Here is a 19247-nt window from a genome sequence, read left to right as displayed (position 1 = left end):
ACAGGTAATTCTCCTGCCTCAGCCTCCTGAGTAGCTGGGATTACAGGCACGCACCACCATGCCCAGCTAATGTTTTTGTATTTTTAGTAGAGACGGGGTTTCGCCGTGTTGACCAGGATGGTCTCGATCTCTTGACCTCGTGATCCACCCACCTCGGCCTCCCAAAGTGCTGGGATTACAGGCTTGAGCCACCGCACCCGGCCATTGTTTGTAGTTTTAATAAAGATGGGGTTTCATCATGTTGGCCAGAGTGGTCTCAAACTCCTGACCTCAGGTGATCTGCCCACCTTGGCTTCCCAAAGTGCTGAGATTACAGGCATGAGCCACCATGCCTGGTCTGTTTTTATACATCTTCTGAAATCAAGGCTCAGGTTCCCAAACCTCAGTTCTTGGCTTCTGTGCACTTGGCAGTCTCAACACTACATGGAAGCTGCCAAGGACTGCAGCTTCTACCCTCTGAAGCAACAACCGAGCTCTACCTTGATCTCTTTTTGCCATGGCTGGAGCAGTTGGAACACAGGTTACCAAGTCCCTAGGCTGCACAGAGCAAGGGGGCCCTCGGTTTGGCCCATGAAACCATCTTTTCTTCCTAGGCCTCCAGGCCTGTGATGGGAGGGTCTGCCATGAAGACCTCTGCCATGCCCTGGAGATATTTTCCCCATTGTCTTGCTATTAACATTCAGCTCCTTGTTAATTATGCAAATATCTGCAGCTGGTTTGAATTTTTCCTCAGAAAGTGGGATTTTCTTTTCTATTACATTGTCAGCCTGCAAATTTTCCAAACTTTTATGCTCTATTCCCCTTTTAAAATGGAATGCTTTTAACAGCACCCAAGTCACATCTTGAATGCTTTGCTGCTTAGAAATTTCTTCCACAGATACCTGTAAATTTACAGATACCTGTAAATTATCTCTCTCAAGTTCAAAGTTCCACAGATCTCTAGGGCAGGGGCAAAATGTTGCCAGTCTGTTAGCTAAAACATAACAAGAGTCACCTTTGCTCCACTTTTCGACAAGTTCCTAATCTCTGTCTGAGACCATCTCAGCCTGGATTTCATTGTCCATATTGTTATCAGCATTTTTGTCAAAGCCATTCAACAAGTCTCTAGGGAGTTCCAAACTCTGCCACATTCTGAGCCCTCCAAACTGTCCCAGTCTCTGCCTGTTGCCCAGTTCCAAAGTCACTTTCACATTTTTGGGTATCTTTTCAGCAGCACCACACTCTACTGGTACCAATTTACTGTATTAGTCTGTTTTCACGCTGCTGATTAAGACATACCAGAGACTGAGCAATTCACACACAAAAAAGAGGTTTAATTGGACTCAGTTCCACATGGCTAGGGAGGCCTCACAATCACAGCAGAAGGCAAGGAGGAGCAAGTCACATCTTACAGGGATGGCCCCGGGCGAACAGATAGTTTGTGTAAGGCAACTCCTGTTTTTAAAGCCATCAGATCTTGTGTGACCCATTCACTATTATGAGAATAACACAGGAAGGACCCACCCCTATAATTCCATTATCTCCCACTGGGTTCTTACTGCAACACATGGGAAGTAGGGGAGCTACAAGATGAGATTTGGGTGGGGACACAGCCAAACCAGATCAACTAGATTCTTCACCAATAACTTGTTTTATTTTTTGGGTTTCTTTTACAGAGCATATGTTACGAAAAATTTGCATACTAAACCATATATTACAAATGTTGAATAATTATTTTTCTACTTTAATATAAAAACATTTAAAATATAGCCTTTTTTGGAGAGCGGGGGATCGAGTCTCACTCTGCTGCCCAGGCTGGAGTGCTCTATCTTGGCTCACTGCAAACTCTGCCTCCCAGGTTCAAGCGATTCTTGTGCCTCAGCCTCCGGAGTAGTGCATGCCACTATGCCTGGCTAATTTTTATTTTTTTAGTAGAGATATGTTGGCCAGACTGGTCTCAAACTCCTAACCTCAGATGATCCACCCGCCTCAGCCTCCTAAAGTGCTGGGATTACAGGCGTGAGCCGCTGTGCCCAGCAAATATAAGCTCTATAAGCTCTTTTTTTTTTTTTTAAGCTTATTCAGGCTTTGTCATAGCTAAGGAATATTTTTTATAGGCTTTTTGAACCACTTTTGTGGACCTTCATTGATAATTTCACAGACCCTTGGTATGGGCCCTGTAGCTTTCGAATCACAAAAGTAAATGATCCCAGCTGCGTATTTTTATTTTAAAATTCTGCCATTCCAGCATACTTCAAAGACCAGGAAGATATTGTTAAGCAGAAAAACTGGACTTCAGTGTCTGCTTTAGGAACTTCATATGAATGAATTTTTGGATCCTATAATAATTATTGTGTGAATGCTTTTAGAGAAATTGAAAGCAGCTTTATTCTTTTCAGCTGGTTAAACATTCCTACTTAGGTGAACGAATAAGGCAGACCTAAGACTGAATTAGTATAATGTAAATTAGTCATAAAATAATATACATTTTATATAACAATCATAATTATTCTAATTTTTTAAAGTATTTACAATACAAATTTTTGAAAATGGTTTTCTCTGAAGATAAAGAATCTGACACTAGTTTGAGCTATTTTGGTTTTAGGTTAAAAATTATCTAGGAGACTATAAGAAGCATTGCACCCCGTCAGTGCTCCTGTGAGAGACTGACACTGGGAGACGAAAACTGTTCAGATCTCTTGGCTCTGCTTTCTTTTTTTGTTGAGACAGAGTCTCACTCTGTTACCCAGGTTGAGTGCAGTGGCGCAGTCTTGGCTTCTGCCACCTCTGTCTCCCAGGTTCAAGCAGCTCCCCCATAGTAGCCTCCCAAGTAGCTGGGACTACAGGCATGCACCACCACGCCCAGCTAATTTTTGTGTTTTTTGGTAGAGACCTGGTTTTACCATGTTGACCAGGTTGGTTTTGAACTCCTGACCTCAAGTGATCTGCCCACCTTGGCCTCCCAAAGTGCTGAGATTACAGGCCTGAGCCACTGTGCCCAGCCTCTATTTTCATATTATATTCTGAATCCAAACACATTTTATCAATTTCACTGCTACCATTCTAGTCAAGGCTACCATTATCTTTGCCTGGATTATAATAATAGTCTAATTGATCTCCCTTCTTGTCATCTCCCCCTGCAGATATATATATATATATTGTTATATATATATATATTGTTATATATATATATATATATATATATATATATATATAGTTCTTGTTGTTGTTGTTGAGTCAGAGTCTCACTCTGTCACCCAGGCTGGAGTGCAATGGCGTGATCTTGGCTCACTGCAACTTCCAACTCCCGGGTTCAAGCAATTCTCCTGCCTCAGCTTCCTGAGTAGCTGGGAGGCACTTGCCACCATACCCGGCTACACAGGAGGTATATTGTTTACATAGCAGCCAGAGTAGGCTGGTTATGTGTATGTTCTACTTTCTTTGAATTGAATTCACTTTTGAGTTACACTTTTAGGAGTTTTGCAGATGCATGCAGTTGTATAACCACCACCTAAATCAAGATACAGAACAGTTCCCTCAGTTCCCCAGAGTCTCTTATACTACCCCTTTGTGTTTATCCCTTTACTCCATCTCCACTGATCTATTTTCTGCCCCTATAATTTTGCATTTTCCAGAATGTCATATAAATGGTATTCTGTAATAAGTAGCCTTTAGAACAAGCCCTTTAGACTATATATCTGTTGATATTAGCTCCATAATCAAAACCTGCTAATGGCTTCCCATCACATCCTCCTGGCACTGCCTCCCTAAGTGTTGGGATTATAGACATGAGCCACCACATCTGGCCTTTTCCCAAGTTTCTGCATGGCTTACTCCTTCCTTTCATTCAGCTTTCTTATCACATGTCACCTCATCAAGTAAGTCTTCCACCTGCCTGTTACCCTGTAAGTTTTTATCCTCATACTCTACCTAATTTTTCTTCCTGACATTTTTCTGCCTAACATTCAGTTATTCATTAGTTTGTTTATTTTCTGTATTCTCCTTCTAGAATGTCAACTTCACAAAGGCAAGAGCTTTTTTTTTTCACTACTGTATCCCTAGTGCTTAGAACAGAGATGCTCAGTAAGTGTTGAATAATTTAATGGTTAGGCACATGGATGGAAGGGGTTAAGATTCAGAAACAGGATGTGACAGCCATTGGTAAGAGACTCCAGCACAAGAAGTTCAGGCTATCAGGCAGAACATGGTATTCCAACAAATGTAAGATCCTGCAACAGATGGTGAACGCATTGCCTTGACATAGAGGTAGAATGAGACAAAAGTTGGGAGTGAATAGTATTTCACTGTGTATTGAAGCTAGGTAAAAGAACAGTTGGGATTAGGAAAGCCTCAGGGAGTGGGGGCTCTAGCTCTCTGGAGGCAAGTGAGGCAGGTACCAGTCACAGGCTGTCCTGGGGTTGTTATGTGTAAAGTGTCTGGCACAGTACCAAGAGTCCCACAGGGCCCCTGCACACAAGCGTAGGGGAATCAGGGAGGAACCTAAAACCTGACCCTGGTGATTACTGAGAGTCTTACAAGTAGGACTTGTTTCCTCTTGGGTGAGAGCTCCCTAACTTCCTCCTGAGATCAGCACCGGTGCTGGAGGGCAAGCCTGGAATGGATGCTGAGCACAATGTTCGGGTACTGGTCATTGCACATTCACCATTTGTTGAGTTAAATAGTGGACATAATACAAGTAGACCTCAAGTGTTGAGACAAAAAAACTACAAAGTCTGAGAAGTAGCTTCTTTATTTCATTTTATTTTTTTGAAACGGAGTTTTGCTGTTGTCACCCAGGCTAGAATGCAATGGCATAATCTCAGCTCACTGCAACCACTGTCTCCCGGGTTCAAGCGACTCCCCTGCCTCAGCGTCCTGAGTAGCAAAGATAACATGCACGCACCACCACGCCTGGCTAATTTTTGTATTTTTATTTATTTATTATTTTTTTTAAAGAGAGGGTTTCACCATATTGGTCAGGCTGGTCTTGAACTCTCGACCTCAGGTGATCCACCCGCCTTGGCCTCCAAAGTGCTTGGATTACAGGCGTGAGCCACCATGCCTGGCCAATTTTTGTATTTTTAGTAGAGACGGAGTTTTGCCATGTTGGCCAGTCTGGTCTTGAACTCCTGACCTCAGGTGATCTGCCTGCCTCAGCCTCCCAAAGTACTGGGATTACAGGTGTGAGCCACTGTGCCTAGCTAGAACTAGCCTCTCTTTTTTGGTTTGTTTTAAATGTATGTATTTGTGACTTAATCTGAATTATGTTTATATTCAAGTATTTGAGTAGGATTAAACCTGTTTTAGATTTCCTGAATTTATGCTTTAATTTTATTCCTTCTTGTTTTCGGTTTTTTGATGCTAGAGTTAAGGAATTAATTAAAGGTGACATCAATTGCAAACCCCACTGTTTTGTGTGCCACTAAGAAAAAATGTTGCCAGTGATGCAGTATTTTATTATCACTTAGAATTTTTGTTTTATACTTATTAAAGAGCTCATAAAAGACTTATTTAGACTAGATTTTTATCTCATATACCGCTCCTGGTTTTGGCTGTACTGCTTGACGTGTGAAAGGCAGTGTTTTCTACATACTTCAGTAGAACGACTTCATCTATTTTGTGGTTACTTTCCTTTCTCACTTGGTTGTTGCCTTACAGGAAAAAAAAAGAAAAAAGAATTGTGATCAGTTCTTCAGTAATGAATGTATGCTTCATTAATATTATATTAATTTTATGGCCTACTGCTCTTTGTACCTTTCTGCATTCACAAAATTTTCCTCCACATGTCGTACCAACAGTGTCCATACCTTAATTCAGACGATGCCAGTACAAAGAACTGGAACTGAGTGTGTGTGTGTGTGTGTGTGTGTGTGTGTGTGTGTCAGTGTCAGCAATTATAAGATGCCAAGAATTTAAAATCCTTCCCAATTGCAGATATATTAAAATATAGATCTTAGAATTCATGAAGTTTGGTGTCTTCATCATTGTTAAACATAGTTTTGGGCATCCAGTATGTTTTAGGCATCATATAGAATATTAAGTATTTTTTTAGGTAACTATCAGGTTTCTCTGAGATAATCTCAGTTTAAAAACCCATTTATTCATTCCAAAGGATAATTTCTTGAGAGGAGATAACTCCCGTAAAGTTCAGCACCAGCAGCAGAGGAAACCCAGGAAAAAAACCAAGCCTCCTGCACTAACCAAAAAACACAAGAAGAAGAGAAGACGTGGACCTCGTCGACCCCAAAAACCCATTCCCCCTGCAGTCCCTCAAGGGAACCTCAGCATGCCCGCCAGCGTCTCACTGCCAGTGGAGGCCTCTCAGATCCGGTCAGTGGTGGTACCGGGGCTTAATTTTTCTTACATATTTTCAGATTCTTCTCAGAACATCTAGCTTCAAGTGGTTATTATAAAGTTGTCACTAGGCTACAGAAGCCATTTAGTATATCAGCCTAGATTTTTAAAATAGTTTTTGGTACAAATTTTACCTGTATCTGACTGTATTTTATCGAAAATTAAGCTTTTGCTTATAATAAAGAAAATAGATGCCAAAATTGAGTTTAATTGTATACTCTCAAAAAACATTTTTTTTCTTTTTCCTTTTTTTTTTTTTTTTTTTTTGACACCAAGTCTTGCTCTGTCATCCAGGCAAAGTGCAGTGGCGCGATCTCGGCTCACCGCATCCTCTGCCTCCAGGGTTCAAGCAATTCTCCTGCCTCAGCCACCCCAGTCTGGGGTCACTGGCATGCGCCATCATGTCAAGCTAATTTTTGTATTTTTGGTAGAGACGGGGTTTCATCATGGCCAGGCTAGTCTCAAAGTCTTGATCTCAAGTGATCTACGCTCCTCGACCTCCTAAAGTGCTGGGACTACAGGCATGAACCACTACACCTGGCCTCTAACTTTTAAGAATGTTAGCAGAAATTCCATATATGTTCCAACAGAAGTATTCCATCAGAAATATGAGGCATTATTATTTTGACAGGGTTAAACATTTTGACCAGAAGAATGAAGCTTTTGTTTTAGCTAAGCATTTCAGTTTTACCTGTTGTTAATTTCATTTTAAAAATTATTATTTTGACCAGATTTGAAATTCTAAAAAGCATCAAGATACATTTGATACGCCAAATTGTGACTCATTGTACTAATTGAAGTAAAAATATTACCTAGTAGTTGTTGTTATCTCTTAATACATGGGTCAAGGTTGCAGAAATATGTGACTGCATACGGTGAGGCCTGAATTTTTGCAGTGATTCTACTTTCATATTTCCTTCTTTTAAAGTAGGAGAGGAGATACTGTAAGTTAGGATTTCTCATGTTTCTGTTGAATACAAAAAGCCTAGGGCCAGGTCCAGTGGCTCACACCTATAATCCCAGCACTTTGGTAGGCTGAACAGGTGAATCGCAAGGTCAGGAGTTTGAGACCAGCCTGGTCAAGATGGTGAAACCCCATCTCTACTAAAAATACAAAAATTAGCCAGGGATGATGGCTGGTGCCTGTAATACCAGCTACTTGAGAGGCTGAGGCAGGAGAATCGCTTGAACCCAGGAGGCAGAGGTTGCAGTGAGCCAAGATTGCGCCTCTGTACTCTAGCCTGGGCAACAGAGCAAGACTCAATCTCAAACAAACCTAGGGGACATTAGGATTGGCTTTAGCTCAGGTAATTACTTCCTTACTTTCCATCTGTCTAATCCCTTTGCTGGAGTTCAAGACCTGCTGGGGCTTTCTGACCTTTTTTAAAAAAAAAAAAAAAAACCTGAAAGACGTTAGCTAGTTTTGTTTGAGACAGAGTCTTGCTCTGTTGCCAGGGCTTGAGTGCAGTGGCATGATGTCAGCTCACTGCAACCTCTTCCTCCTAGGTTCAAGCAATTCTCATGCCTCAGCTCCTCAGTAGCTGGGATTACAGGTGTGTACCAACATGCCCAGCTAATTTTTGTATTTTTAGTACAGACAAGGTTTTGCCATGTTGACAGGCTGATCTTGAACTCCTGGCCTCAAGAGATCCACTTACCTTGGCCTCCCAAAGCGCTGGGATTACAGGTGTGAACCACTGTGCCCAGCCTGACATTAGCTTCTTTTCATGTTGAATGAACTTGGCTTGGTGGTATTGGTATGAAGATAAAGTGGGAGTTACAGAACCGACTGTGTCCTCTTTCCCAGGAGCCCATCCACACCAGAGCTGAGTGCTGATGAGTTGCCGGATGACATTGCCAATGAGATCACTGACATTCCACATGACTTGGAATTGAACCAGGAGGACTTTTCAGACGTCCTGCCACGGCTACCTGATGACTTACAAGATTTTGATTTTTTTGAAGGTATAGTCAATATTTTGACTCAAGGAAACTGGTTTTAAAAACGAGTTTATAAGAAAGGAAATATTGTTTTGAGATGTGTTTGTCGTATTTCTTCTCACATACAATGTCTTTCACTGTAGATAGGAAATATAATACCGTTGCAGCTATTTTACCCCTTTCAGAAGATAAGGAATGTACAGTTTGTTTAGCCATCTCATAATTTGGTGACTAGGTTTATAACTTTGTTTCTTTCTTTCTTTTTTTTTTTTTTTTTGGAGATGGAGTCTCACTCTGTTGCTTGGCTCACTGCAATTTATGCCTCCTCGGTTCAAGTGATTCTTCCGCCTCGGCCTCCCAAATAACTGGGATTACAGGCATGTGCCACCATGCCCGTCTAATTTTTGTACTTTTAATAGAGGTGGGGTTTCACCATGTCAGTGAGGCTGGTCTCGAACTCCTGGCCTCAAGTGATCCACCCACCTTGGCCTCCCAAAGTGCTGGGATTACAGGTGTGAGCCACCGTGCCTGGCCCAACTTTGTTTCTTTAAAGTGAATATTTTTACTTTATTTTTGGACAGGGATATCTTGAAGACGAGTTTTGTTTTTTGGGGGGAATGGAGTCTCACTCTGTTGCCCAGGCTGGAGTGCAATGGTGCCATCTTGGCTCACTGCAACCTCTGCCCCCTGGGTTCAAGAAATTCTCCTCCTGGGATTGCAGGCACCTGCTACCATGCCCGACTAAGTTTTGTATTTTTAGTAGAGACAGGATTTCACCATGTTCATCAGGCTGGTCTTGAACTCTTGACCTCAGATGATCCACCTGCCTTAGCCTCCCAAAGTGCTGGGACTACAGGTTTGAGCCACTGCACCTGGCAGAACATGAGTTTTGACGTCTTTGAGAACTTGCCCTAGTTTGATGCTCCGCCTTGTACTTCAAAGGAAGTGCACTTTTCCAAAACGAAGTTTGTTTAATCCTGCCAATTCCCCCATACTTTCCGGGGAAACCTTTTATACTCTTAGAATGTTTCTTTCACCATTAAAAATTGAATATTTTCATGGCGATTAATCAAGGTCCTAACAGTAGATTTTTTTAAATATTAGAAATGAAATCAAAGTAGATCCATTGGTTTCCATTTTATGAAAATTAGTAAGAAATGGGAAAAGAATGAGGGAGAAGGATTAGAGAGTAAAGCAAAAGCATTTTGAAAGATAACCCATGAAATGAACTGAGTGCTTAGTGTTGTGCTAAAATAGACGTATGAACGTCTGTGTTTTAACCTTCCACAGCTGCCCTCTAGCTGGGAGGGTCAGGAGTAGAACAGGCAAGGTGGAACTGTTCTACACAGCCTTTTGTCTCAAATCCAAGTTGATATTAATATGTTTTCTATTTTAATGATGGTAATATAATTTTAGGTAAAAACATGTATAATCACATAGTCACCATGAGTTTTAAATTTGTAATCCGTAGTTTCTAAGAATTTAGTACTTTGATAAGATGGTTTTTGAGATTTTTTTGGTAAATAAACTGAAGATGGTGATTAAGATTCCAGGACAGCTGACATTTCAGACCTGTCCAGATTAGTATTTCACTTTTTCCTTCCAGTCCAAATCTGGAAACTTTTCTTTTCAAGAGGGTCTCTTTTTCAACAGAAAATTATTTAAAATAATTCAAATGTGTGATTTTTGTGATACAGAACTGATAAAAGCTCTACTGATTCTTGATGGCTTTTGTTGACATAGGGAAGAATGGAGACCTCCTTCCAACTACCGAAGAGGCTGAGGAGCTTGAGCGGGCCTTGCAGGCTGTAACTTCTCTCGAGTGCCTGAGTACCATCGGGGTCCTTGCCCAGTCAGATGGTGTGCCAGTCCAGGAGTTGTCAGATAGAGGAATAGGGGTGTTCTCCACAGGTACTGGAGCTTCAGGAATACAATCCTTGAGCCGAGAAGTGAACACAGACCTAGGGGAGCTATTGAATGGGCGTATAGTACATGATAATTTTTCTAGTCTAGAGCTGGATGAGAACCTGCTCCGTTCTGCTACCTTGTCAAACCCACCTACACCCCTGGCAGGGCAGATCCAGGGGCAGTTCTCTGCCCCAGCCAACGTTGGCCTTACTTCTGCCACTCTGATCAGCCAGAGTGCACTTGGGGAGAGAGCCTTCCCAGGACAGTTTCATGGACTTCATGACGGCAGCCATGCCTCCCAGAGGCCACATCCTGCCCAGCTGCTGAGCAAGGCAGATGACCTAATCACCTCACGACAGCAATACAGCAGTGATCACTCCCACTCCTCGCCCCATGGAAGCCATTATGATAGTGAGCATGTGCCGTCTCCCTACAGTGACCATATCACCTCTCCCCACACAACATCGTACTCTGGTGATAATATGGCAGCTACCTTTTCAGCAGAGATGCCCATCATGGCGCAGCACTTGCTCCCAACCCAACTTGAGGTGCCACTTGGAGGAGTGGTAAACCCCAGAACTCACTGGGGCAATCTCCCCGTCAACCTCGGAGATCCCTCTCCATTTAGCAACCTTCTCGGCGCAGATGGACATCTTCTTTCCACTTCCCTATCCACGCCACCCACTACTTCGAACTCAGAGACCACACAGCCTGCCTTCGCCACCGTGACCCCCAGCAGTTCCAGTGTGCTTCCGGGGTTACCGCAGACCAGCTTCAGTGGCATGGGGCCTTCTGCTGAACTAATGGCCTCCACCTCTCCCAAGCAGCAACTCCCTCAGTTCAGCGCAGCCTTTGGCCACCAGCTGAGTTCTCACAGTGGCATTCCTAAGGACCTGCAGCCCAGCCACAGCTCTATAGCCCCTCCTACAGGCTTCACAGTAACAGGTGCCACAGCTACAAGTACCAATAATGCATCTTCTCCCTTTCCCTCCCCTAACTGAAGGTGTCTGTGCGTTTGCAGGCAGGTGGGGAACCCAGTGTTTTCTATCTTTGTTTCCTCTTTAGCACCCCTCTCCCCTTTTCCTAAAGAAGATTTAAAAAATAACAGATGGGGATTAGGGGGCACCCCCCCTTCCCAGTTCAATAAGTGGCCCTGCAGTGGACCTCGCTACAGTGTTCACATGTGCTCCTTAGCACTGGTGCTCATTCCCTCCTGGCAGGCCCACTCCGCCCCAGTGGTTTCCTTAGTGGTTCAGCACAGTGACTGGATAGGATTGATTTTTAGTAGCAAGTCCTAGAAGTGGAAGATACCTCAGAATACCAGTGCCCTTTACTATTTCCTAGTATTCAGATCAATGCTTTCCATTCTATTGCCAGGTTTTTACATAGGTGGTTCTAGATAGAATGATCATATTACTTCAGTTCCAGTATAAGAGACAGCAAATGGTGTGTGGCAGGTCAAGACTTAGCACCAACTGCTAAACATCACAGTGAGGCCAGGATTTCATTCCTAATTGTGATCATGTTTAACTAAAAGAAAAAAATGTGTCATTTGACTGCCTGTGAGTATGTGTGTGCCCACGCGTGTGTTTTTGTGCAGTGCAGGAAGCAGCAGTCCCATTAGTTTGTTTTTCGTTTTGTTTTTTTTCCCCTCTAATGAGTATGAGGCTCTTACTTTTCTCCTCTCCTACATCTCACAATCCTAATAAGGTTGGTCCTTCTTTTCCTCAAATTTCGTGAATAGGGAGGGTGGTGGGCTGGTCATGTGAATAGCACAACCTTTTTCTGCTTAAAACCCAAGAAGAAACAGAACATAGAAAGCTTGGATTCCTGTCGGTGAGGTAGGGGTGTCCTGAAAAGCTTGCCTGGGGCGACTGCAGGCTGCCGGGGCTCTGGGGCCTAATGGCCCCTTTGCCTTTTCAGGCATATGTTTGTTTGTAAATCCCTCTCTCATGGAATACATGTGCAAGATGTAATAAAAGAAAATATTTTGATGTGAAAAAGCAGGATAGGTCAGATAGATTTGAAAAGATGGGATCTGTGAACTCCTCGATCCATCTTTTGCTTTTGAATTTTTCATGTTTACGGTTGTGGTTCTTTGGTAAGATTTGTAAAATGTTGAAGACACTTGTAGAATCAGTGTACCAGTTGTGAAGTGATGTGTAATATCTGAAGGATACACATTTTAAAGTTCCTTTCAAAGCAGAATATGGAAATTAGACATAAATTTTATCCACCCTTTGGTACTTTTAAAATAATTTAAGTACTTGGGTTTAAGTAAATTTGAAAATAGTTTTGGGAAATGTTTTTAAAATGCCAGGATTTTAGGGTTAAAAATCATATTGGGTAGTTTAGGAAATTCGTGACTATGAAATGAATTTGTGAGGTTTTTTGCCTGCCTTTTTTTTTCCCCTAGAGAAGGGTGGAACTAGATTTGAAAGGCATCTCTACTCTGCTTTTGCCGAGTAGTTTCACTGTCCCTTGAGATACCGTTGGCTATTTATACCTGAGTCTAGTCTAATTTACATATATATATATATATTTTAAAAGTTAAGTAGAGAGAACATATCTATTGATGTGGTTCAATAATTCATTTGTCAGGGAATATTTGATCTTAATTCCTTTCTGATAGGTAATGATTGGATGTATTTTCCTACTTCCTATACATAATCTCTTTATGCCATGCTAGTTCTAACCAGTCCCTTCTTTTGAAAGCTTTTCTTTCTCTGCTTTTTAAAGGAATGATGGTGATCAGCAGGCATTATGCAGATACCACGTGCCTGAGGTTATGGAGGGGAAATGTCACATGACTGTATGAAATCATTATATGCCCTATTTTGTATTTATTGATGTTTCTTTTTGTGGGCCAAAAATATGTTTGTAATATATTTAGGTTTTTTTACATCATGGTAATTGATTGGAAGATTTATTTTTAATAGCTTTGCCTTTTTTGCAGAGTGCAAAATTTCTAAATTATAACTTATGTCATAAAGCAAAATTATATTTGGTATCACCATAAATTTCTATTCTGAATGGTGAGAACAGATAATTTGAATATTTCTCGCCTGTGAATCTATATTAGTAAGCTTTTTTATTTTAATGTACTGTAATGAAGTGGTCATGAGTAGTTACCTCTGCTCAAAAATGTCATTTAGTTTGTTAAACTATCTTCACAACCCATCATAAGCGTCACTAGATAACTGTCCATCCCCAGCAGTTTGGTTTAGTCTCCATTGTGTATTAATTAAAGGTTGTCGCAGAGCAGCACGTTGACTTCCTCATCAGCCCTTTGACAGCGAAGGGAAAGTCGTGGGTAGTCGATTTGAACTTTTTCTGACAATTTCTCCCTCTGTTAGCTGCTTAAAATTCTTCAGTTATGATACAAAGCTGAGTTTGCAGTAAGTTGCACATTTTATTGTTTGCAATTTTCTGTTTTATGTGCATTTGAAAGCCCTTCTCTGCTTTCTAGTAAGGAGGCGTGAAATTATCAGGAATGTTGCTAGTTACAGCTTCACACCAAAAACTTTGAGTAAATACATTTTCGTTTGGTTGCCCATGATGAAAGCTGAGGAGAGGGCACTTTTAGAAGTACCAGTATAGGGTTGAGGAATTACCAACAACAAATTTTCCTCTTATTTTATCTAGTTCAAAACAGATATCCAAGTTTGCAATTTGCTTTGCTCTTGCTGTTTCTTGTGAGTCCCTTTTTTGGAAGAGAGAAGAACATCTATAAGCCCAGAGATATCCGTGTGTTTTCCTTCTATTCGTAGTTACTTTGCTATTAATATGTATAGAAAGGAATGAAGTGTCTTTTACTCCAGAAATATGAAAATTAATATCTTTTAAACTAGCACTTATGCTATCATAAGACAATACTGGAATCAAAAACAAATCTTATATAAGGTCCTAGTGAGGTAGAAACTAGCTTTTATTCTAGTGTTAAACCCGTGAGAAATAGTGGCAAAGAAGCTTCACTCTGTTTCTGCAGTTCTTTGGGACTATTTATAAAGGCCAGTTAGATTGTGTTACTGTGATTTAATTTACAAAGTTCCTGCAGTTAATGGATGCATTCTGTGCTCTGAGAATCTGAATTCCATTCTAATGTGCGATATTCACTGGCTGTAATCAGAAGAAAAGATGGGCTTTCTCTCCTTGACTGTCTCTACATAATTATTAATATTATTTTAATTAAAGTACTTAAGACATTGTTTTTTCTTCTGTAAAAATGGCTTAGCAATTTGCACATCTGGGTAGGTAATGTAGCTAGTAAACAACTCATAGTAGTAAGTAGCAATTATACTTAACCCACCAAGTGACAGACTATGCAATGGAAAAATTTCTAATTATCGTCACATAGCTTAGACAGCAAAGGATTATTTTCTCTAGTAACCTACCATGTGTGATATAACTGCTTTATAAATGACTTCCTGAGCAATTTCATGTTGGCAGGCAGTGTGGTGTGTCTAGTGTCCCTCTATGAGAAGACCATAATTTAATCAGAAGCAAGTAGTAGGCATGGGGAGCAAATTGGAAAGTGAGGTTATTTTTTTTTCTCTTAAAGTTGGTGTTACTGTCTTTAGTGGCTTAAGGCTAAAGAAAGTTAATACTTTATCCTTGCCAAATAATTATTTATAAGATTTCTTTTTAAAATAAGCCCAGTCTCTGACCTGAAAGTTAGGAATCATCATTTTCTGTGACTGACACTAAAGCTGCTCCTTATCAGAGCTTGTTCTCAATCCGTGATCACAGTCCACAGTGGCAAAGACAGCTCTTTGATTAGGAAGGAAACCATGGTTGTGATGCACAGAGGTGCCCTGTCCATACAGTTTTCTTCTTACATGAAAGAATTGACCTTTCTGTTGACCTGTACCATTCTGTTTTTATAAAGTGGGATTAGAATTTGAGTATATCTAGTAAATGCCGTGTTGTCAGTCCGCCAATGCTTGTCCACTGTCTTTCCCGTGCCTTGGCATCCTAGGGGTGCTGGTGATGGCTGATGGGCATCATCAGTCAGCAGTGCACATGGGAGGCAGTCGTCTTTCCTCCAGGTCAGTTCAGAAGGTCGCCGTGGATTGGTATTGCAAAAAGATGAGGATATTAACACTAAACTAATTAAGAAGTTTGAAATTCATTAAAAAATATTTTTGAGTGTCTAGTTTTCAGTTTCTTCATCTTTCTTTTTAGACTTGAAATTCTCTTCTTAATCTGGTATATATAGAAATCTAATATAATGGTCTTCTAAATGGTCAACAGAACTCTCTAGTTTAATGAGGCAATTTAGAGGATTCCTTGAAAGAAAATTGAGTCATACTGAACAGTCTTCATTTGTATTTTATCACCAGTATTTACATTGTTCCAAAGATTTTTTTTTTCCCTGACAAAAAATATATTGGGGGTGGAGATCATATATATATGTATGTATGTATGTGTATATATATATATATGTGTGTGTGTGTGTGTGTTCTTTCATATCTAAAGGAACATACCAAAATTTGTGTTCTTTCATATATATATGAAAGAACATAGATTCCCCCCCCCAATAAATTAAAAATAACTAAATCTTCACTGGCATTCTGTAGAAAAGTTAAACAGTTTAATAATGTCTTAACATCTTTATAAACTTTCCTGTATTCTAGAGGGAACCAAAAGCATGTTTAGTAGATTAAAGTAACATTTTAAATACTACCTTTCCAATAATTTGTAATAAAATACCAGCGAAGGACATATTTGGATATCTGTTAAACATTTTTCCCTGACTAATGAATTAGGAAAGAAAACATGAATGGTTATGTCTCTTCTAATAAACAGTGTCATTGTGTCATTAATGCTGTAGCTGTGGGTCAAACTTAGGGAGCCTTATTTCTTTTCTTCTCTTTTTTTTTTTTTTTTTTTTTTGAGACGAAATCTTGCTCTGTCACCCAGGCTGGAGTGCAATGGCGTGATCTCATGATCTCAGCTCACTGCAACCTCTGCCTCCCGGGTTCAAGCAATTCTCCTGCCTCAGCCTCCTGAGTAGCTGGGATTACAGGCACCCACCACCACGCTCAGCTGATTTTTGTATTTTTTAGTAGAGACAGAGTTTCACCGTCTTGGCCAGGCTGTCTTGAATTCCTGACCTTGTCATCCACCTGCCTCTGCCTCCCAAAGTGCTGGGATTACAGGTGTGAGCCACCACGCCCAGCCAGGAGCCTTATTTCTAAATAGCAAAAATTCTGTTTTCACTTCAGCCCTTATTTTTTTGTTAGTGTTTCTCTTTCTGCACTGTGATACAGAGCTAATTAAAGGACATGTGACGTTTCAGAGAGAGAGCCAGCAAATTCAGTAGGACTTTTTTTTTTTACCTTATGTTCCTCAGTACTGGGGATGTTTGGCTACTTTGAACAGCAGAGTTTTTAGTGATCTAAAGTTTAGAATGATAATCTTATAAGAAAAAATCTATCTAACTCTCAGTGAGCTGTATAGGGCAGCACAGCTTTCCATCTTTTCTTCCGCCTGCTTGCCTCTGCCCACCACAGTCCTGAAGTATGCACATGTACACATGATCTGTACCGATCCCGGCCGAAGAGTATTAGAATCCCTTTCTTTCACTTGTTTTTTTTCTTTTTTTTTTTTTTTTTTTCTTTTTTTTTTTTTTTTTTTTTTTTTTTTCGTTTGTTCATTTTTGTTTGTTTTTTTTAAGCTGGGGACCACTGAAGTAAGCTCTATATGCACCCAAAGTTCCCCCTTGAAAAAATTTTCAGCATGCAGTACAGAAGGCTCCAATGCAGCTAAATGCCACACCATTGCTTTTACTTGGGGGAGTAGACTGATTTACCCTGAAATGACTCCGGCCTGCATCATTAAGGTACAGTTGGCTCCAATGGATTAGCGCTGAAATGATGGGAAGCTTGACACTTGTTGACATTGTCTTCATCTGTTTGGAAGGGTTAAATCTGTTCTTCTCAACAGTGATAGTTCTTTTCACTGTATAGTATTGAGTATGTCTCAGGGATTCCTTGTGGAAATTAGGGCAGTTTTTAAAAATAAGAAAATAGTTTTAAAAGAAACTAAAGGTGACTCATCATTGAAGAGAGCGGAAGAAAGAGGAAACATTTGGTGTTGTAGCCCACAGTGTCTTGCATAGGACTTTTTCCTTTCTCCTCCAGGCTCTCAGCTTCAGAATACAGAATCCTTTCCCATCACGCACAGCTTTAAAACTTTTATTTAAAAATTTCCTTCCCCAATAAGCTTTCAGAATACTTATTGTAGATTTTAAGAGAAAAGGTATATTAATTTATGCTATTAACATCACCTCATAAATTATAAGTTTTATACTAAAGCTGTATTGAGTATAATGAATTATGTTGCCTATGTGTTTAATAGCTAAATATATATGAGCTTTTTTTTTTTTTTTTTTTGACAAACTAGTGAAGCACCTTTTTACACTGGATCTCTGCCGTGTCAAGGTGTATAGCTATCCTTTGCTACCTTGCAGATATATAAAATAAAAGGATATCCTGGGGCCTCAAAATGTAGAACACCTTTAGACCATTTATAACTGTTCCTAGAACTGTTGAGAATCATGTTCTTTAGTAAATGATCTGTGGTTTACACTTAAGATGGCTAGAAGCTTAGTTACAGGGTACATAGAAATACATAGATCAAGTAAAACTCCAACTACTGTAGCTGGAATTTGTAAACTAAGTTTTTAAGACCTCTTTTATTTCCTATGGATTTATTCTTTAATTTACAGTTTATTCTGTAAGTTGGGAAGTAAAATAGAGAAAATAATTAATTTAGATGTTCTCAGCGTCTTATTCAGGAACTTTTTACCCTCCTCACTAAGGAATTCCCACTGTGACTTTAAAATAGAATTAAATTACTCGTGTGCATGTATATGTCTGTATTTTTTACACACATGCAAAGATATACATTGGGGGCACGTGTGTGAGAGATATGAATGTGTGCTTATATAAAAATAGATAAAGGTAACCGAATGTATTGTAGAAACATGATTTATTTAGTTGAGGGTATTGGAGTTACTTTCTCATTGTCTCTGTTGTATAAATACACCAAATTCATCATTATGTTATCTTATGTTAAAAGGCTAGCTCTGATATCATGTGCATTTTATGTTAACCTTTGGATTAACTTACATTATGCTGTGTTCATAAAATGACATGAGAAACAGGAGGTTCTGAGATCAGCCCCTCACTTTTGAGCATAATAGTAAGAGAGGGAGACAGACAGACCCAGACATGAGCTGTGTTTATCTATTGTGGTGATGGGACCAGAGATCTGTTGAACTTTTTTTACGTTAACAATAGATTTCTTCCTATTCTGAGTAAGAAAATATTGTTGATCATCTTTTCTTGGTGAAGTTAAGAAAAAGTATATGCTTTTCATGAAGAATTTTTGGAAGGGGCTACTTTGTTTAAGGAGTTGGTGGCATCATTTCACCGTGCATATTTCAAAGCTAGGGTGATTTCATTGATTTCCAAAATTTTTCAAAAAACTTGTATTCAGTTGTGCTGTTAATTTATTAGGTTAAGAGTACTCCCATCCCCGTATTTTAGCTATAGGAAAAATTGTACTACCCCTGATTCATATGGATTAAAAATAATACATCCCCATATTTTGAATTTTAAGTTGTCATTTTGCCATACATTCATTACTGGAGTATCTGGTGGTCTGAAATAGTCAAAATTAGAGTTGTTATTAAATGCTCCAATTACATTTATTTTTAATACTTAAAAAATCATGTACTTTGAAATCTGTCAAAACAACTTCTGATAATATACCTGAATTTGTAGTTGTCTCTTATGCGTCATTTACTTCATCTTAGATATAGTGAAGACCTAGGAAAGCTCTATATGCTGTTCTTTTCTACAGTTGTATTTTTGCAGCATCTCCCAGTTTCATTCACTCTTGTGTTGGGATTTTTTTTTTTTAATCTGCATATTTCTTGTACATATGCATGCAAATGAAAGAAGGGAGTTTGTACTGGTGCCATTTCTCCCTTCAGTTGCTGGTTAATGGGATTTGCTAGAATAAATTCTCCCGATTGAAGGGTGAAAACAGACCCT

The 19247-nt window shown here is 39.9% G+C and overlaps 1 protein-coding gene across 4 annotated transcripts in view; it reads left to right on the top strand.

Annotated features, from left to right (window-relative positions):
* INO80D (INO80 complex subunit D) overlaps positions 1 to 16103 on the top strand; it is an 84833-nt gene extending 68730 nt beyond the window's left edge. For all 4 annotated transcript variants that reach the window (XM_017536878.2, XM_017536879.2, XM_017536881.2 and 1 more), the window contains exons 9-11: positions 6092 to 6309; positions 8141 to 8298; positions 10018 to 16103. In XM_017536878.2, coding sequence (XP_017392367.1) covers positions 6092 to 6309; positions 8141 to 8298; positions 10018 to 11183 — 1542 coding nt within the window. In that variant the 3' untranslated portion in view covers positions 11184 to 16103. The remainder of the gene's footprint in view (positions 1 to 6091; positions 6310 to 8140; positions 8299 to 10017) is intronic.
* The last annotated feature ends 3144 nt before the right edge of the window (positions 16104 to 19247 follow it).

This window comes from Cebus imitator, unplaced genomic scaffold (assembly GCF_001604975.1).
Source record: "Cebus imitator isolate Cc_AM_T3 unplaced genomic scaffold, Cebus_imitator-1.0 Scaffold101, whole genome shotgun sequence".
Taxonomy (NCBI): domain Eukaryota; kingdom Metazoa; phylum Chordata; class Mammalia; order Primates; family Cebidae; genus Cebus; species Cebus imitator.
The sequence above is the reverse complement of the archived record's forward strand: the minus strand, read 5'-3'. Positions and strand labels throughout refer to the sequence as shown.